Below are 19327 nucleotides of genomic sequence, written 5' to 3'. Positions count from 1 at the left end.
TTCCATCGAGCTCCTTTGTCATTAAATATACAGTATATAAAGAAGCTTAAAGAGCATGAAACCAAAAAAAGACGAATGCAATTTTTTTTAACAACTCTCAGTGGAGATGGAACCTCTGATATGGAGTCCGTGCAGAAGGACAGATTTTAAATTAATTTGTAATGACAACACAGAACGATGAAGACAAAAACAGACGTTTTTTCCCTTTTCCACACCACGTTATTAAATAAGGCACACATTAACACATACAAATCAAAGTTTGGCTAGTATTATTCCACAGATGCCTTTATTTACAACAACATCCACAATGTTAATAGCAATATGGTAAACATAATTACTGACTTTATTACACGGTTATTAAGGGCTTGTCCATAAGAGGGCGCTATGTGCCCGTGAGTGATTTCTTGGGGCTCCGCTTTAAGACTTGACTTTTTAGATATAATTTTATAATGCTAATATAATACATAGCCTGAATGATTGCACCTCAATGTGGAACCAATTCTCACTAAGTGTTAAGGATCAAACAAATTATTTTCGAGGTTGCAGTGCACTGCATCCTCTTCTTGAATGACAATGACAGTCATATTGGGGGCTTGTTAAATTCCTCTGGAAATATCGTAGCATTTACGTCCAAAAAGTAAGAATTCCAAATGCAGGGCAAGGATTCTCCTAACTCATCAGGCCCCGAGGCGGCCTCCTGTCACAGGCCAGCGGAGCCCCCATCCACCAGTGACAAACATAATAGTAACGCTGTGATGCATGATGGGTCTATACTGACGCCATGTGTCTCGTTCCTCAGCATCATTCCACTAATACAGAATTAATCATTTTCCAAGCATTATCAAAGTGGTCATTTCTTATGGTATGCTGCAAGAAGTATAATACTTACCCTTATATCAAGGGGTAGAGTTGATACTTGACTGCACAACGGTAAGTTATTGCTAAATCCCTTGTCGAGGGATGTATATACCGAATGTGTGTACTGAGTGGGGCCTCCATAGTATCTCTGTCATAAGAGGGTTAAGAAATGGCTAGGAGTTGACCGTCTCACCACAGTTAACGTAGCTGCTTCATGGTTCCGCCCTCTGGTATCTTAACATGAAGTGCATCTACATGTATACACACACGCATACAGTATACATACATTACAGGCAAGATGAGCACTGTTTGTATCGTGAGGTGCTCTCTTAAGTTGAGGCCTTGGGTCCAAGCTAAAGCAGGCATTGTTCACAGCTTTGGTGGCCGACTTGCGATCTGTCCTTTACATTGAGCTTTGGGCCCCTGATACTTTATTCTTTGGCCTGAAATGAGGGTACAGATCCTCCAAGTCAATGAATACTACCACATGTTCTATATGCTGTTAATCCATCACTGTCCTGTGATCAAGTAGCATTGCAATAATACCAATATGGTATAAGGACATTCATCAGGTGTGGAGGCTATTGTCGGCCGTCTCGCCAAAAGATGTGCCAGTCCCGGTTGTTGCCCCCTCGAACCCCACTCAACCCCCCCTTTCACAGGGGAGTTGCCCTAACTCTGAGAGGAGCGTGGTTTCATCGTCTGTCGTTTCGGAGCCTCTCGGTCCGACTCCTTAGCTCTCAGTAGTTGTAATTGCCTTGCTCGTTTACGGGCGAAGTGGCAGGCAGGAAGAGGGGCTTGGGGGGTACCTGGGGCTTGAGGGAGGCCGTGCGGCGTACGATGGCGGCACGGTGGAGGTGGGGCGGTTCGCTGTAGCTGTGCTGCCGTGTCAGGCAGGCACTGGGGATGAGTGGCTGGTGGGCCTCAAAGCCAACCCCTCCCCCGCCACCCCCACCACCTCCAGAGTTCATCCGGGTGAGCAGCTGGTGGGGTGGTGGCCCAACCCCGCCCTGTCTGAAGCTGTGCTGGCGCGGGACGGCCCCTCCGTTGCCCATCTTGATCATTAAATGCCTCTGGGAGTGGTGGCGAGTCACTGATCTCCGCTCGGGGATGGACTGCTGCTGCAGCGGGGTGGCGCCGGCTGAGGAGGCGGCAGCAGCGTCTGGGGGCACGTCCAGGCGGCGGGTCAGACTGTCCCTGGGCAGGGTGGAGGAGCTGTAGTACGGGGCCGACTCCGTCTCGGGGATCTGGGGCTGGGATCTGAAGCTGCTCTGGCTGTGACTGTGGTTATGGCTGGAGCTGGAGCTACCCGGCAGGGGAGCACACGGTGAAGTCAGCACAGTGATGCTGTGGCTGCCTGAGGCGCTGACCTCGTGGATGTGCTTGAGGAGCTCGTCCAGGGCCGCCACATCCACCACCGTCTGTGGGTAGCAGGAGGAGGACTGGGAGGCCGAAGCCCCCTTTGCACGCTCGTCGTTGGGGATCTTCCTCTCCTCGGGCAGGTGCCCGAGGGCTTGGCCGTTGGTCAGGCTGTGGGAGAAGGGGAACACCTGCTGGGTGACCCCCGAGCTGGACCTTGACGATCCCAAGCCGAAACCAGTGCCAGGCGGTGCCTTGGACTCCTTTGCGTTGTTGCAGTTCTGGTTCCTCTCCCACTGGTTCCGGAAGGCCTTCATGTTCTTGATGGGCAGCTCTGGGGTGGAGTCAGGGGTGGGTAGGCCCGAGAGGTTCTCCCCCTGGGAGAGGTTAAGGTCCGGGTCTCCCAGGGACATCCCGTGCCTGCCCGGAGTGTGCTCCTTCCCGTTGGGAACGAAGGAGCTGTACATCTTGGGCGTAGACACGTCCAGCTTCTCCTCTTTCGGCTGGCCGTCCAGCAGGCCATTTAGCTTGGCCAGGCTGCGCAGCGAGAGGGCGGGGTGGAGGGATGCCTCAGGGTCCTTGCCAAGCCGGTGGGCGCGGCGGGCGTTGTGACTGCAGTAGCATGACACCAGGAAGCCGGAGAGGATGGCGCCGAGGAAGAAGGCCACCAGGACGCAGGCGATCAGGAGGGTGTAGTGGACGCTGGGGCTGGACTTCTCCATGTCAGGGAGCCTTCGGACACCTAAAGGAGAAAAAGAAAGATAGTGAGGTCATGCAAAAATAAAACCGTTACCTTGTCAGATCCTGTCATGACATAAAAAGGATTTCACATTCAACCGTCCCCCCCTGTTGTGACTGTAACAGCATGACTCATCCTAAATCAAGTTCCATCCGTATTGCAGAAGTATCGCGGAAGATCCGCATTAAAACGTAAAGGTAATTTCCGATTGAGATGACATACGCAGCGTTACCGTGAATGCAGTCTCTGCGAACGCGGGAAGATTGAATTTAAATTTCAATCGAGCTATAACGCGGAACTTCCGCGATACGGATTGAATCCAGCCTCAAGTCAGTCCTTCTTCCTTCCGTCAAACACGGAGCACTATCCTGCCAAGTACTCTGCTGCCACTGTCTCCGGAGGCCGTGACAGAGAAGCCTCCAGACAGTCTACTCGTTCATCATAGCAAACACCCAAATCAGCCCAGACTCTAAACACAGAGCACAAACAGCTTAGAAGACCCCGGGAAAGAAAGAGTTTATTTGAGTTCATACTTCACTGCAGGTGCACCTGGCTTCTCGCACTGGCCAAGATCAACACTTAGATATCCAGAAGCTTATCAGTGCTCAAACTGGCACACTGCAGCCAAGTATTGAGGCTCAGTTATGGGGAGGCTAAATGAGAATGGTGCCCTGGCATATCCAGCAGCTGGAGTTGGGTTTAGCCCAACAGAGGTAATGGTGTCTGTGTACTCTGGGGAGCTCCATTAAAATGTCATCAGAGGGATTAGGAGGAGTGGATGAACGTGCTGGACTGAGGTAACTAAAGAAAGCGTAGCTCGCTGCTTCCTGAGAAAGGTTGTGGTCAGTCACTTTTCATTAAGGTACCATGTAGTTTCATGGAATTTTGATTCCTTTGAGAAATTGCACGGTGTTAAAGTGTGAAGTATGAAATAGTACTTGGCCCGTGTCCTTGCATCATATCAACAGATTTCTATAACTGAGAGTTCGAGGTAGAACCATACATAATAATGATGTATTTTATGCAAAATAATACCGAAATAGAACGCACTCATCCACCCACCAGTAATATCATCTGCCCCCGGTGAGCAGCAACATGTTCTGCTTATTGTCATCTCATCATTCTCTTTTTTTCTCCAACATTAGTTAAAAATAGGATGGGGCTAGAGACACAGATATGGTAATTCGACTCAACCAAAGCGAATGTCTTTCTCTCGAAAGCCCTGTCGAGTAAAGGCCCTCCCATGTGGTTCTCATATAGACGCAGAAGAAGTAGGTCACAGAGTTGCAGAAAGAGTGATGTTCCCAGAGGATTCCTTGCCTCTAATGGGAACCAAATGCATGGTAAGCCTCAGATTTCAGCACCGGTTTGAGATCTCGTGTGCTGAGCGATTAGGATGGCACTGCCTGCCAACTAACTTTAGAGTAGCAATCAAGGGTTAAAACATAGGGATCTGCTAAGTGAGTTATGACTTTCGTTGTTGTCAAAACAGTGCTGTATGTGTGCGTTACCTACCAACTTCAGTAAACAGCTATTACACGGAAAATGATTGGCTTGGATATGCTCCAGATACCATTGACAACAAAGAAAAGTCAATATACTGTACAATATGTCTTCTGCTTGTCACTAACTCAGAGTACAAATGACTTCTATAAGAAACCAAGCTATCACAAAATCAAAGACATGAAGCCATTTTATGACAATGATTCAGGGGAAAGAACAGAGGAAGGAATATTCAGGGACTGAATATGTAAGCAGGTACAGGGACTCCAGCACTGGCATTAGATTCCACTCATAGGCCGATGCATTGGCATTCACGCACTGTGAGACGAGGGATGTTGACATTGCCAATGTTGCGGCACCCACTGTCCGTTGATAGTCTTCCTTAAAGGTCACGAGCAGCTGACAGAAATGAGAAACTCTGTTACCTTAGGCGTAAGAGAGTGTGCTAGTGGTGGGTGATGGGTTAGGAGTGTGGCGCACACACACACACACACACACACCGACGTGTGTTTTGAATTGATCTGAGACACTCTACAGAATAATAATCCATGCATACTCCTTAAATTCCATTCAACGACCAAATATCTTGGCCATTAGCCAAGTTTGATAGATACACAGTCCCAAGTAACCTGCACTTTATTTTGCCTTTTATCACTGACCATAACAGTTACGTAAAGCATAGACTGGTTAATATTTCAACCAATCAAAATGGACTGTTTGATGCTTCACTGCAGTGTTACTTCTGTTGGCAGGACAGCAATGCTACTGTATGTAAAGACAGAGATAATTACACGTTTATGAAGCATTCATCTTGGCGAGATTTTGACACGATATGGCACAAAGTGTAAGCATTATGGCTAGTGCTAATAAAGGGTGTGATCATCCCACCGTATTTGGCTTGAATGAACAGGACATATGCATATCTGCAGGGAGTGTGAGGTGTCCAGATTTCTCTGCTTAGTGCCAATGGAGGCTAGACCAGGCCTCAGGACATGGCAGGATGTGCCTTTTGAAGGATTATGGAACTGCCAGTGAGCAAAACATGCATCAGAATGTCTACCCTGCCTTGATGTGTTTTTGTGAACAAACACCCTCTGGCAGATACAGGTAACTGCCAAAATAATGGAAACACATGAGTAAATGAGGGATACAAAGCACAGTATATTGAAAGCAGGTGCTTCTACACAGTTGTGGTTCCTGAGATAATTAAGCAATTAACATCCCATCAGGCTTAGGGTCACATATAAAAATGCTGGGCAGGCCATTATTTTGGCTACCATGGCTATGCCCCCATAGGATGACAATGTCCCCATCCACAGGGTACGAGTGGTCACTGAATGGTTTGTTGAGCATGAAAACGATGTAAACCATATGCTACGGCCGTCTCAGTCACCAGATCTCAATCCAACTGAACACTTAAGGGAGATTCTGGAGCGGCGCCTGAGACAGCGTTTTCCACCACCATCAACAAAACACCAAATGATTGAATTTGGCATGGAAAAAGGACACTTGTAGAATCTATGGTGCATTGAAGCTGCTCTGGCTCGTGGTGACTCAACATCCTATTAACACACTTTGTTGGAGTTTCCTTTATTTTGGCAATTACCTATATATACATATTGTTGTAGCCTATATTGCATACATTGTTGTATACATCCCAGTCAAAAAGTTCATAAACGGTCATTTAACAGTAGCACAGATAGAGATAATTCAGGCAGATGAATAAACATTTAGCACTCGGTGGAATTGGAGTGCCCAGTGAATGCTCTCTTTACTGAACTCCAGATATTATTGTTCCGAGCATTATTAAAACTGTGTATATGCACGTTGCCTTAACATATTTAAGGCATTTTGGGATTAGTGGTTGAGGGGAAAGGCATTATCACTAGAGCCCGCCAGGGAACATAATCGGAACAGTCAAACAGTTTGCATAGTATAATACGTTTCCTAGTTATATAACTAGAAAATAGTGCATTTTCACGTATCCAATTCAAATGGGGAGCATCTGGGTTTTTCAGCAGGTCTTCAGGTTCAGCAGAGCTCTACTTCAGGTTGCCCGTAATGTATTTCTGCCTGGGTTTATAGTCACACATTTATCTTCTGAACTTGGTTTTATGAGTACCCTTGAGTCAGGACAATTGGAACATTAGATTTAAGTAATACAGAAAAATGCTGTGTGCTGGAGAAGCTTGTGATTTGTTAAAATAACCCACATTTTAATAAGATTATTGGGGAACCTCTTTAATAAATCTTCTATGAAGACAGGTCTGTAAAGCCTTTTAGTGAGAATGCTGAAAATAGACAATGCAATAACTAAAGCTTTAGTGAAAGGTAATTCTTTGCCATTCTTGTTTTTACTATATATATATATATATATATATATATATATATATATATTCCTGAAAAGGAAAATATTTTCTGTTTAAATCTCCACCATCCCATCATTAAAGTGAATTCAACCCCAGTCCGGCAAATCTCTGCTTCCGAACCATGACACATTGCTGTTGGGTCTGTACAACGCCTCGCCTATCTCTAGGATAGATGCCACTGGAATCATTGGCTTTCCCATATGCACACTTCACTTGACGGGCAGGAAATTCATTATCTTGTTTTGCCCGTTTCATGCGGAGCACCCTCATGGCTGTAATGGGGGCTGCCAAGCCTAACATGACAGCGCTTCCCTTCAGGATTGATGTTACCTTCATGAATGTGCCTGGGAAATAACTGCGTCAACAAGTAAAGCCACTAGGCACCCCCAAGAGAAGCTGAATACATGAAAACCTGAGCATGATAAGCAGCTATAATGACTCACTCACTCTCAGGGGTTAATGGAGGTCTGTGTTGTTCTTAGTGGTGAGAAAAATGTTATTCAGCCTGGTCTCAAAAGACCAATCTTCTCTTTGGCTGACTCAATCTGAACGTCAACACCAACCGACGATTCAATCATTTTTCCAGCCTTTTCATTTATTTACACATAGGCTTTTCAATACGGCGTAACACCTACTACAGTATGATTCTCTTTATGCCGTGGATTTCCACTAGGTGAAGACGTGTGTGTCGTGTGCGTGTGTTATTGATAGAGCCCCGGCCCCGCGTGGTGTATACTGTTACAAGGTGATAATAAGTCATAGAAAATACACGTTAAGCTGTTGTAAAAGTAATTAGGAGGTCGGCATTCCACGTGAATATCCACATAATGCATGCACATGAGACAATCTGTTGTGATTTCTGCTACGTCTCGGCCCCATAATTGCATACCACCACCTGAGCGGACGACCCACCGCCGAGTTCCTAAAGTGTTTTTAATGAGTTGAAGCACTTACAAATGGAGTGTCTCTGTGTTATCTTCCATGCATTAAAAAGGGAAGGTCTATGGCATCGGTTACTGCCAAATAAGTCAAATTGCAGGTAATTATGTTCATTTGCACAGCGTTCGACTGCAAGACCTTTTCGAAGGCCTTATACGGGGCTCTTGTTCCTTTTAAAGACCTTGTCGAGCTTTCGGAACAAACCAAAGCCAATTTATGGACCGGACTGTTCGAGCCAGCTGGCAAAGCCAACAGAGATTTGTCCAATGTTCTACAGCCGCAGGCCCCAATCTCTTAGAACACTGCAGTCCACTTTGTTGAGTAATCATAGATGGGCACAAGGCCACTGTCATTTATTATATGAGCTGCAGTTCGATAACTAACTCTGCATTCACTATGTCCTATTGATGCACTGTATGTCTCTACATTATGTATAAAGTATCCATTTTAGAAATAAAGCTAATATGAAACAACAAGTCAAAGATTTGGGCAGGATTCCTTATGTAGGATAAATCTATGATGGAGATGACATACTCTACTATTCTAGAATCAAAGTCATAATCTATTAAATACTAGTGTCATGGAAAGTTGTCATATGATATTTCCATCCCCCGGCTTTAACTAGGATCAGTAAAGCAGTGCCTTCATTAAATGGATTTGTTCCAATGTTTGTTTCAAAGGCATTCGGAAATGACAAACAGTCACTATGTCCATTACCTGGCAAAATGTTGGCATGCTCCCTACGCCTGTTCAGTCACTGGAGTCCCGACGTTTCTGCGTACTCATCAAGACCGTTTCAAGGTCTTTGGCATTGCCGGTGTTTCTGAGGGGTTTCAGTGACCTCCGCTACGTTCCCTGTGCTCGTGGAGGGCCACCTTGAACCCTGTGTGCTGCTGCATGATGGGATTGATTGCTAATGAGGCTGCGGAGGCGATAGTGCCATGATTTTCCACACAGATTGCACCGGGGCCTAGTTGAAAAGTTCACTCACTGGAACATGTTGTTCCGTCAACATGCCATCTGTGTTGACTTGATTGTACAATTCATAGCAGCCACAAGATCCAAGGGGGAAATGTGCCCTAATATAAATGTGTTTTAAATGTTACTTTTTAACTAAGCCACTATTCCCAATTTGAAACTAAATTGGCATTACCAAAATGCCAGTATCCAGTAGGAATTGGGCTCTTCCACCAATTGAGAAATCACTCCTCTGACATGGACCTTCACGCTTGGCTGGCCTGTGGCATGAGGTTAATGCCCAACGTGCCTGTTGGCAGCTGAGGCTAGAGTCTCCATTAGCCTCTAATAGTGTCATTTACTCCATGGGTTCATCACAGTGAACGGCTAAGGCTGGGCTTATATTACATAATGAGGGTCTTCCCTGGTGTGAGGCTCGCTCTGTGATTAACAATTACGACGCTCAAGTATTATTAGGCCTACCTGAGGGGTTTATTGACTTGGGCATGCCCAGTCATGAATTGTGAGATTAAAAGAACATCACCTATCGGTTACCCAAGGAGATCCATTTAATCTTGATCTCTTGGTTTAAAAAGTGTAACTGATCTTACTCATGAGCCTCCATTTCCAAAAGCAGCAACATATGTTTAATCTTCTCTACAACATGTGGAACTAGAGGAATGTTTGTAGCTCTTAATGAGCGAACTGAACCTGTTCAAAACAAACAATACTTTGAATTACAAGCAACCCAAAAACTATAATGGTATGGTCTCCAAGTCAAAAGGTTTAACAGACACCGAAAAGATTTGTCTATTCTTTCATTTTCAAGTTGTCTAGTGTGAAACCTTAAGTGAAACTACAAATTGCCAATAGATAATGCAAATTCATTGCATGTAACTTAATTAAAAGTGTTTATGCTCAGTCCTACTGCAATAAAACAATGTGGAACCCAACACAGGGAGAAAGGAGGGAGAGAGACTGGGGGAAAAATGGAAACTGACCGTAGGCTGAGTCTGCCGCGGAGTTCTGGTTTCGCTTGGTCGCCAGAACATCTGCTGATGGGAGCAAAACACAGCATTACTACCGAAAACAAAAGACGGAGTGAATTACAATACCGCTCACAAAGACATAAGAAAACAAATGGGTTTTTACGGCGGCGTGACATGCAAGTGCAGCGAAAACATCCAGAAAAACGCATGTCAAAAATGTTATAAATTGATTTGCATTTTAATGAGGGAAATAAGTATTTGACCCCTCTGCAAAACATGACTTAGTACTTGGTGGCAAAACCCTTGTTGGCAATCACAGAGGTCAGACGTTTCTTGTAGTGGGCCACCAGGTTTGCACACATCTCAGGAGGGATTTTGTCCCACTCCTCTTTGCAGATCTTCTCCAAGTCATTAAGGTTTCGAGGCTGACGTTTGGCAACTCGAACCTTCAGCTCCCTCCACAGATTTTCTATGGGATTAAGGTCTGGAGACTGGCTAGGCCACCACAGGACCTTAATGTGCTTCTTCTTGAGCCACTCCTATGTTGCCTTGGCCTTGTGTTTTGGGTCATTGTCACGCTGGAATACCCATCCACGACCCATTTTCAATGCCCTGGCTGAGGGAAGGAGGTTCTCACCCAAGATTTGACGGTACATGGCCCCGTCCATCGTCCCTTTGATGCGGTGAAGTTGTCCTGTCCCCTGAGCAGAAAAACACCCCCAAAGCATAATGTTTCCACCTTCATGTTTGACGGTGGGGATGGTGTTCTTGGGATCATAGGCAGCATTCCTCCTCCTCCAAACACGGCGAGTTGAGTTGATGCCCAAGAGCTCCATTTTGGTCTCATCTGACCACAACACTTTCACCCAGTTGTCCTCTGAATCATTCAGATGGTCATTTGCAAACTTCAGACGGGCATGTATATGTGCTTTCTTGAGCAGGGGGACCTTGCAGGCGCTGCAGGATTTCAGTCCTTCACAGCGTAGTGTGTTACCAATTGTTTTCTTGGTGACTATGGTCCCAGCTGCCTTGAGATCATTGACAAGATCCTCCTGTGTAGTTCTGGGCTGATTCGTCACCGTTCTCATGATCATTGCAACTCCACGAGGTGAGATCTTGCATGGAGCCCCAGGCCGAGCGAGATTGAGAGTTCTTTTGTGTTTCTTCCATTTGCAAATAATCGCACCAACTGTTGTCACCTTCTCACCAAGCTGCTTGGCGATGGTCTTGTAGCCCATTCCAGCCTTGTGTAGGTCTACAATCTTGTCCCTGACATCCTTGGAGAGCTCTTTGGTCTTGGCCATGGTGGAGAGTTTGGAATCTGATTGATTGATTGCTTCTGTGGACAGGTGTCTTTTATATAGGTAACAAGCTGAGATTAGGAGCACTCCCTTTAAGAGTGTGCTCCTAATCTCAGCTCGTTACCTGTATAAAAGACACCTGGGAGCCAGAAATCTTTCTGATTGAGAGGGGGTCAAATACTTATTTCCCTCATTGAAATGCAAATCAATTTATACAATTTTTGACATGACTTTTTCTGGATTTTTTTGTTGTTATTCTGTCTCTGACTGTTTAAATAAACCTACCATTAAAATTATAAACTGATAATTTCTTTGTCAGTGGGCAAACGTACAAAATCAGCAGGGGATCAAATACTTTTTTCTTTCACTATAGGTTGGACTGCTCTGGATATTTCCAAACTGTGACCCAGTTGTGGATTCTAGTGTCATAAAATACTTTTTAGATGTGCTGTTTTCTCCCCAACAATACTTTTCTCTTCATATTCTTGTAGTGTTTAAAATTGTTGATATAACTTTCGTGTGTACCTTAAGAACATACTACTTCAATGTTAGCTGGCAGATTGACAAGTAGCAAATTAAACATTGTTACATCAATTAAATCCATAACAGAGCAAACAAAAGGGGAGAAGGTATTTGATATTACACCATGGAAGCCTGTGAAATCCATTCTTCCATGTGCAGTGCCTTCGGAAAGTATTTAGAGCCCTTGACTTTTTCCACATTTTGTTATGTTACAGCCTTATTCTTAAATGGATAAAAAAAATTCCCCTCAATCCCTACACAATACGCCATAATGACAAAGCTAAAACAGGTTTTTAGACATTTTTGCAATTCTCCCCAGAGATGTTCGATCGGGTTCAAGTCTGGGCTCTGGCTGGGCCACTCAAGAACATTCAGAGACTCGTCCCGAAGCCACTCCTGCGTTGTCTTGGCTGTGTTTTCATAATGGATCTCTCGGCTGTGTTTTCATAATGGATCTCATGATGCTGCCACCACCATGCTTCACCGTAGGGATGGCGCCAGGTTTCCTCCAGACATAACACTTGGCATTCAGGCCAAAGACTTCAATCTTGGTTTCATCAGACCAGAGCATCTTGTTTCTCATGAACTGAGAGTCCTATTGGCAAACTCCAAGCAGGCTGTCATGTGCCTTTTACTGAGGAGTGGCTTCTGTCTGGCAACTTTACCATAAAGGCCTGATTGGTGGATTGGTGGAGTGCTGGAGAGATGTTTGTCCTTCTGGAAGGTTCTCCTATCTCCACAGAGGAACTACGGAGCTCTGTCAGAGTGACCATCGGGTTCTTGGTCACTTATCTGACCATGGCCCTTCTCCCCCGACTACTCAGTTTGGCCGGGAGGCCAGCTCTAGAAAGAGTCTTGGTGGTTCCAAAGGCCACTGTGTTCTTGGGGACCTTCAATGCTGCATACATTATTCTTCCCAGATCTGTGCCAACACAATCCCGTCTCTAAGGTCTACGGACAAATCCTTCAACCTTATGGCTTGGTTTTTGCTCTGACATGCACTGTGGACCTCATATAGACAGGTGTGTGCCTTTTCAAATCAATCATATGTTTTTTATTTTTAATAAATTTGCTGAAATTTCTAAAAACCGTTTTTCGCTTTTTCATTATGGGGTATTGTGTGTAGATTGATGAGGACTTAAAAAAAAAAATCCCTTTTAGAATAAGGCTGTAACGTAACAAATGTGGAAAAAGGGAAGGGGTCTGAATTCTTTCTGAATGCGCTGTACTTCCATAATGGAATAGACCCTCTTTTTACAGGGCTTATATTTAGATGATTGGCCTGTTGCTACTGTATGAGGAAGTTGATCGCTCACCATGGCAGTTCTCAGGGTACAGTGAGTGGTCTCCCTCGATGTCCTGCTCAAAGCCAGCCCTGGAGAGAGCAAAAGAAAAAGAGTAAAAAAGAAAGGCTCATCACCTGCTTTCCTCTTTGCTGTCACAAGCAACCACCTACCCAACTGTAATTGGGACTTGTGTTATTTTTTTATTTCACCTTTATTTAACCAGGTAGGCCAGTTGAGAACAAGTTCTCATTTACCAAGATTGGCCAAGATTGAGAAAAATAGTGCGACACAAACAACACAGAGTTACACATGGGATAAACAAAAGTACAGTCAATAACACAATAGAAAAGTCTACATACAGAGTGTGCATATGTAGCAAGATTAGGGAGGTAAGGCAATAAATAGGCCATAGTGACAAAATAATTACAATTCAGCAATTAAACACTGGAGTGATAGATGTGCAGAAGATGAATGTGCAAGTAGAGATACTGGGGTGCAAAGGAGCAAAAAATAAATAAATAACATGGGGACGAGGTAGTTTGGTGGGCTATTTACAGATGGGCTATGTACAGCTGTAATGATCGGTAAGCTGCTCTGACAGCTGATGCTTAAAGTTAGTGAGGGAGATATACAGTTGAAGTCAGAAGTGTACATACACCTAAGCCAAATACATTTTAACTCAGTTTTTCACAATTCCTGACATTTAATCCTAGTAGAAATTCCCTCTCTTAGGTCAGTTAGGATCACCACTTTATTTAAAGAATGAAATGTCAGAATAATAGTAGAGATAATTATTTCTTTCAGCTTTTATTTCTTTCATCACATTCACAGTGGGTCAGAAGTTTACATACACTCAATTAGTATTTGGTAGCATTGCCTTTAAATTGTTTAACTTGGGTCAAATTTCCCACAATAAGTTCAGTGAATTTTGGCCCATTCCTCCTGACAGAGTTGGTGTAACTGAATCAGGTTTGTAGACCTCCTTGCTCGCACACGTTTTTTCAGTTCTGCCCACACATTTTCTATAGGATTCAGGTCAGGGCTTTGTGATGGCCACTCCAATACCTTGACTTTGTTGTCCTTAAGCCATTTTGCCACAACTTTGGAAGTATGCTTGGGGTCATTGTCCATTTGAAAGGCCCATTTGCGACAAAGCTTTAACCTGACTAATGTCTTGAGATGTTGCTTCAATATATCCACATAGTTTTCCACCCTCATGATGCCATCTATTTTGTGAAGTGCACCAGTCCCTCCTGCAGCAAAGCACCCCCACAACATGATGCTGCCACCCCCATGCTTCACGGTTAGGATGATGTTCTTCGGCTTGCAAGCCTCCCACTTTTTTCTGTAAACATAACGATGGTCATTATGGCCAAACAGTTCTATTTTTGTTTCATCAGACCAGAGGACATTTCTCCGAAAAGTATGATCTTTGTCCCCATGTGCAGTTGCAAACCGTAGTCTGGCTTTTTTATGGCGGTTTTGGAGCAGTGGCTTCTTCCTTGCTGAGCGGCCTTTCAGGTTATATCGATATAGGACTTGTTTTACTGTGGATATAGATACTTTTGTACCTGTTTCCTCCAGCATCTTCACGAGGTCCTTTGCTGTTGTTCTGGGATTGATTTGCACTTTTTTCACCAAAGTACGTTCATCTCTAGGAGACCAAACACGTCTCCTTCCTGAGCGGTATGATGGCTGCGTGGTCCCATGGTGTTTATACATGTTCATCTGTACAAACAATAGTACACGTGGTACCTTCAGGTGTTTGTAAATTGCTCCCAAGGATGAACCAGACCTGTGGAGGTCTACAATTTTTTTCCTGAGGTCTTGGCTGATTTCTTTTGATTTTCCCATAATGTCAAGCAAAGAGAACTGAGTTTCAAGGTAGGCCTTGAAATACATCCACAGGTACACCTCCAATTGACTCAAATGATGTCAGTTAGCCTATCAGAGTCTTCTAAAGCCATGACATAATTTTCTGGAAGTTTCCAAGCTGTTTAAAGGCACAGTCAACTTCATGTATGTAAACTTCTGACCCACTGGAATTGTGATACAGTGAATAATAAGTGAAATAATCTGTCTGTAAACAATTGTTGGAAAAATAACTTGTGTCATGCACAAAGTAGATGTCCTAACAGCCTTGCCAAAACTATAGTTCGTTAACAAGAAATTTGTGGAGTGGTTGAAAATCGAGTTTTAATAACTCAGACCTAAGTGTATGTAAACTTCCGACTTAAACTGTAAGTCTCCAGCTTCAGTGATTTTTGCAATTCGTTCCAGTCATTGGCATCAGAGAACTGGAAGGAAAGGCGGCCAAAGCAGTAGTTGGCTTTGGGGGTGACCAGTGAAATATACCTGCTGGAGCGCGTGCTATGGGTGGGTGCTGCTATGGTCACCAGTGAGCTGAGAAGGCGGGGCTTTACCTAGCAAAGACTTATAGATGACTTGGAGCCATTTGGTTTGGCGACGAATATGAAGTGAGGGCCAGCCAACAAGAGCATACAGGTCGCAGTGGTGGGTAGTATATGGGTCTTTGGTGACAAAACGGATGGCACTGTGACAGACTACATCCAATTTGCTGAGTAGAGTGTTGGAGGCTATTTTGTAAATGACGTCACCGAAGTCAAGGATAGGTAGGATAGTTTTACGAGGGTATGTTTGGCAGCATGAGTGAAGGATGCTTTGTTGCGAAAAAGGAAGCCGATTCTAGATTTAATTTTGGATTGGAGATGCTTAATGTGAGTCTGGAAGGAGAGTTTACAGTCCAACCAGACATCTAGGTATTTGTAGTTGTCCACATAATCTAAGTCAGAACCGTCCAGAGTAGTGATGCTGGACGGGCAGGCGGGTGCGGGCAGCGATCGGTTGAAGAGCATGCATTTAGTTTTACTTGCATTTAAGAGCAGTTGGAGGCCACATAAGGAGTGTTATATGGCATTGAAGCTCATCTTGAGATTAGTTAACACAGTGTCCAAAGATGGGCCAGAAGTATACAGAATGGTGTCGTCTGCGTAGAGGTGGATCAGAGAATCACCAGCAGCAAGAGCGACATCATTGATGTATACAGAGAAAGAGTTGGCCCGAGAATTGAACACTGTGGCACCCCCATAGAGACTGCCAGAGGTCCGGGCAACAGGCCCTCTGATTTGACACACTGAACTCTGTCTGAGACGTAGTTGGTGAACCAGGCGAGGCAATCATTTGAGAAATCAAGGCTGTTGAGTCTGCCGATAAGAATGCGGTGATTGACAGAGTCGAAAGCCTTGGCCAGGTCGATGAATACGGCTGCACAGTATTGTCTTTTATCGATGGCGGTTATGATATCATTTAGGACCTTGAGCGTGGCTGAGGTGCACCCATGACCAGCTCGGAAACCAGATTGCATAGCAGAGAAGGTACGGTGGGATTCAAAATGGTCGGTCATCTGTTTAATAACTTGGTTTTCAAATACTTTAGAAAGGCAGGGTAGGATAGATATAGGTCTGTAACAGTTTGGGTCTAGAGTGTCACCCCGTTTGAAGAGGGGTATGACCTGCGGCAGCTTTCCAATCTTTAGGGATCTAAGACGATATGACAGAGAGGTTGAACAGGCTAGTAATAGGGGTTGCAACAATTGCGCCGGATAATTTTAGAAAGAGAGGGTCCAGATTGTCTAGCCCGGCTGATTTGTAGGGGTCCAGATTTTGCAGCTCTTTCAGAACATCAGCTATCTGGATTTGGGTGAAGGAGAAATGGGGGAGGTTTGGGCAAGTTGCTGTGGGGGGTGCAGAGCTGTTGACTGGGGTAGGGGTAGCCAGGTGGGAAGCATGGCCAGCCGTAGAAAAATGCTTATTGAAATTCTCGATTATTGTAGATTTATCGGTGGTGACAATGTTTCCAAGCCTCAGTGCAGTGGGCAGCTGGGAGGAGGTGCTCTTATTCTCCATGGACTTTAGAGTCCAAGAACTTTCTGGAGCTTGTGCTACAGGATGCAAATTTCTGTTTGAAAAAGCTAGCCTCATTCACCTACAGCTCAAAGCCCATTTACCGCCATCCTGATACAGATCTTGCCCAACCTGCCAGTTGTCGATGAGAGAAGATTTTTCTTAGCCAGTACATTCACTACCTGAGAGACACATCCTGCACATGCATATGACGTCACCATCCACAGACAAGGTGGTCGAATCAGGAAAATGCCACGAACGGAGAGAACATCCATTTTGCTGGCACCCTAACAAAGTTGGTCTGTTCTCCCCTTGTACGCTGTCCAATTAGAAACCAGCGTCACGACTGATAAAGGTCAGATGATAATCTTCCTATCAGGTGACATGCGGAGCAGAAGTGGCCAGGATAGCCTGCATCAGTTAGGAGAAAAAGGAGGCAAGGACTAAAGCCAAGGTCATTATCCAGACCCTATTCAAACAAAATATGGAGCCAGACCCAGTGTTTTGCTTGTGCATATTCATTTTAAATTTACGCTATTTAGCAGACACTCTTATTCAGAGCGACTTACAGTAGTGAGTGCATACATTTTCATACTAGTCCCCCGTGGGAAATCGAACCCACAACCCTGGCTTTGCAAGTGCCATGTTCTACCAACTGAGCTACAAGGGACTACTATATTCCAGAACACTTTTGTGGGATGTGAAACACACGAGTGCAGGTTTAACTATTGGGGGCTGTATTTAGGGCCACTCTCCCCTCCTACCCACGGAGAAGAGGGGGTTTCAGTATTCATTCTCATTAGGACTTTTCAATCAGTGCATGCCACTTGCACAGTCAGCCATCGATAGATTTAGATTCAGCATGCCCGTGAATGAGAGAAAGGTCCATACACAACCAGATACATTTAGAGTGGCTGGAAGCTAATGGAATGTGGGGTTTGAAGGCGGCACACAAGTGTCCATTAAGGGAAGGGGAATGAATATGATTAAATTGGATCCCACTTCTGACACCAACAGGAGCTCATTCTCATTCACCCTTCAGCCCTTTCCATCTCTGTGCTGCGGAGTCCTTGCTTTGTGTACATTTGTTTATTTTCGCTTTTTCTCTCCTCTCTCCGTTTCTCGTTCACTCGCTCTCCGTGTATCCATTTTCAAAAGTGTGGGATGCGTGAGTGCTATTCATTTCCCTCACTCAGAAACTTTAACGCTCTTCTATTTACTAGCCTTGAATGAGGGGAAAGGACTAGGAGACATACATATGAAAAGATGAAAATTCTCAGAAATAGTCTCACTGACAATGCATACTCGTAAAAAACGACCTACCAGAAATGCATACAGGCAGTGAGACTGATATAAGTAGATATTTATACAAATGCTTGCTAATTAAAAAACATAAGAAAATAGTCACCCACTCACATCCAAATAAGGAGGATTCAGTTTGGGAGAAAGCCTAAATAGAGGTTTGAGTTTAAGAAGACAAACATCATATTTTAAACAGTGGTGGGCCAGGCTGCAGAGTTGCTTTGGGACTGGCAAAGCACTTCAGCTCCATTTTGTTTTTCGCCGGTCGCCTCACTTAGGAGCTCTTTAGAGCATTTTGCCAAGATGGCCCAGTCTGCCAAAACGTCTGTCGCATTCACCTCTGGTCTGGATCAACCCGTTCGTCTCCAGGGAAACCAATGACTCGCTGCCACAACAACAAGGCCCATCTGCTGCTCATCTTAGGGAAGGGGCTGAACCACAGTGTCCTGGATAAGGTGTTTCCAGAACATTCTTCCTCGTCCACTGAACTCTAACTCTCTAACCAAAACAGAGATATTTCACTGAGATTTATACCTTTGGAGGTGGAACTTTATGGAACTTGCAATAGTCTCTCAAAGTTCATGAATCCCTGTCTTAAACCACCAATTCCTGTGCTGCTGGGATTAGGAATGTCCCCCAAAATCCCAGAACTATATAGATTACAGTGTGTGCCATTGGATCCATATCGATGACTTTGACATTTCAACCGCAAAATGACTTTTTTCAGCATCTAAAAGATTTAATCAAGGCCTTCTACTGCGGACACAGCATGACAAATCGCGCTAAACCGCCAACCCAGGAAGCGCCATGTCGAAAGTCACAGGATGGAAACTCAATTCTGCAGCAGTTAAAACAGACAAACTGCTTTCCGCTATTCTCCTTGGTTCCACAAATCTAAGACCTTCGCTTTTTTCCCCTCGACACTCTGGGAGATTTAGGGAGATGTCACATATCAGCAAAAGAACGACGGGCAAATGAGTAGGAGAGGAGACAGGAGAGAGATGGGGACCCACTTTGGCAGCTTGCCAAAAGAGAGGTGTGAGAGTAGGTGTGAGCCACAACCTTGTTCTTTAGCACCACTTCATCGGGGGGGGGGGGGGGGTGCTAGCCCTACTCATGCAGAGCCGCAGTACTGCTGGTTTTTGGTCGCCGACTCTGCAGTAAAAGACCGGATTCAGCTAATCAAGGTGTTGACAATTTGTTTGATTAGTTGAATCGGGTGTGATGGCACTAGGCCGGGACAGAAACCACGAGCAGGATAAATAATCACAGCTAGGGAA

At 44.8% G+C, this 19327-nt stretch overlaps 1 protein-coding gene across 7 annotated transcripts in view; it reads right to left on the bottom strand.

Annotated features, from left to right (window-relative positions):
• Window positions 1-258: 258 nt before the first annotated feature.
• LOC115175871 (semaphorin-6D) overlaps window positions 259-19327 on the bottom strand; it is a 130776-nt gene continuing 111707 nt past the window's right edge. For 6 of the 7 annotated variants that reach the window (XM_029735458.1, XM_029735460.1, XM_029735459.1 and 3 more), the window contains 3 exons: window positions 12853-12911; window positions 9726-9779; window positions 259-2959 (listed from right to left, as the gene is read on the bottom strand). In XM_029735458.1, the coding sequence (XP_029591318.1) occupies window positions 1599-2959; window positions 9726-9779; window positions 12853-12911 (1474 nt within the window). In that variant the 3' untranslated portion in view covers window positions 259-1598. The remainder of the gene's footprint in view (window positions 2960-9725; window positions 9780-12852; window positions 12912-19327) is intronic. The other variant, XM_029735465.1, reaches the window with a different exon arrangement.

Source organism: Salmo trutta, chromosome 36, assembly GCF_901001165.1.
Source record: "Salmo trutta chromosome 36, fSalTru1.1, whole genome shotgun sequence".
Taxonomy (NCBI): Eukaryota; Metazoa; Chordata; class Actinopteri; order Salmoniformes; family Salmonidae; genus Salmo; species Salmo trutta.
The sequence above is the reverse complement of the archived record's forward strand: the minus strand, read 5'-3'. Positions and strand labels throughout refer to the sequence as shown.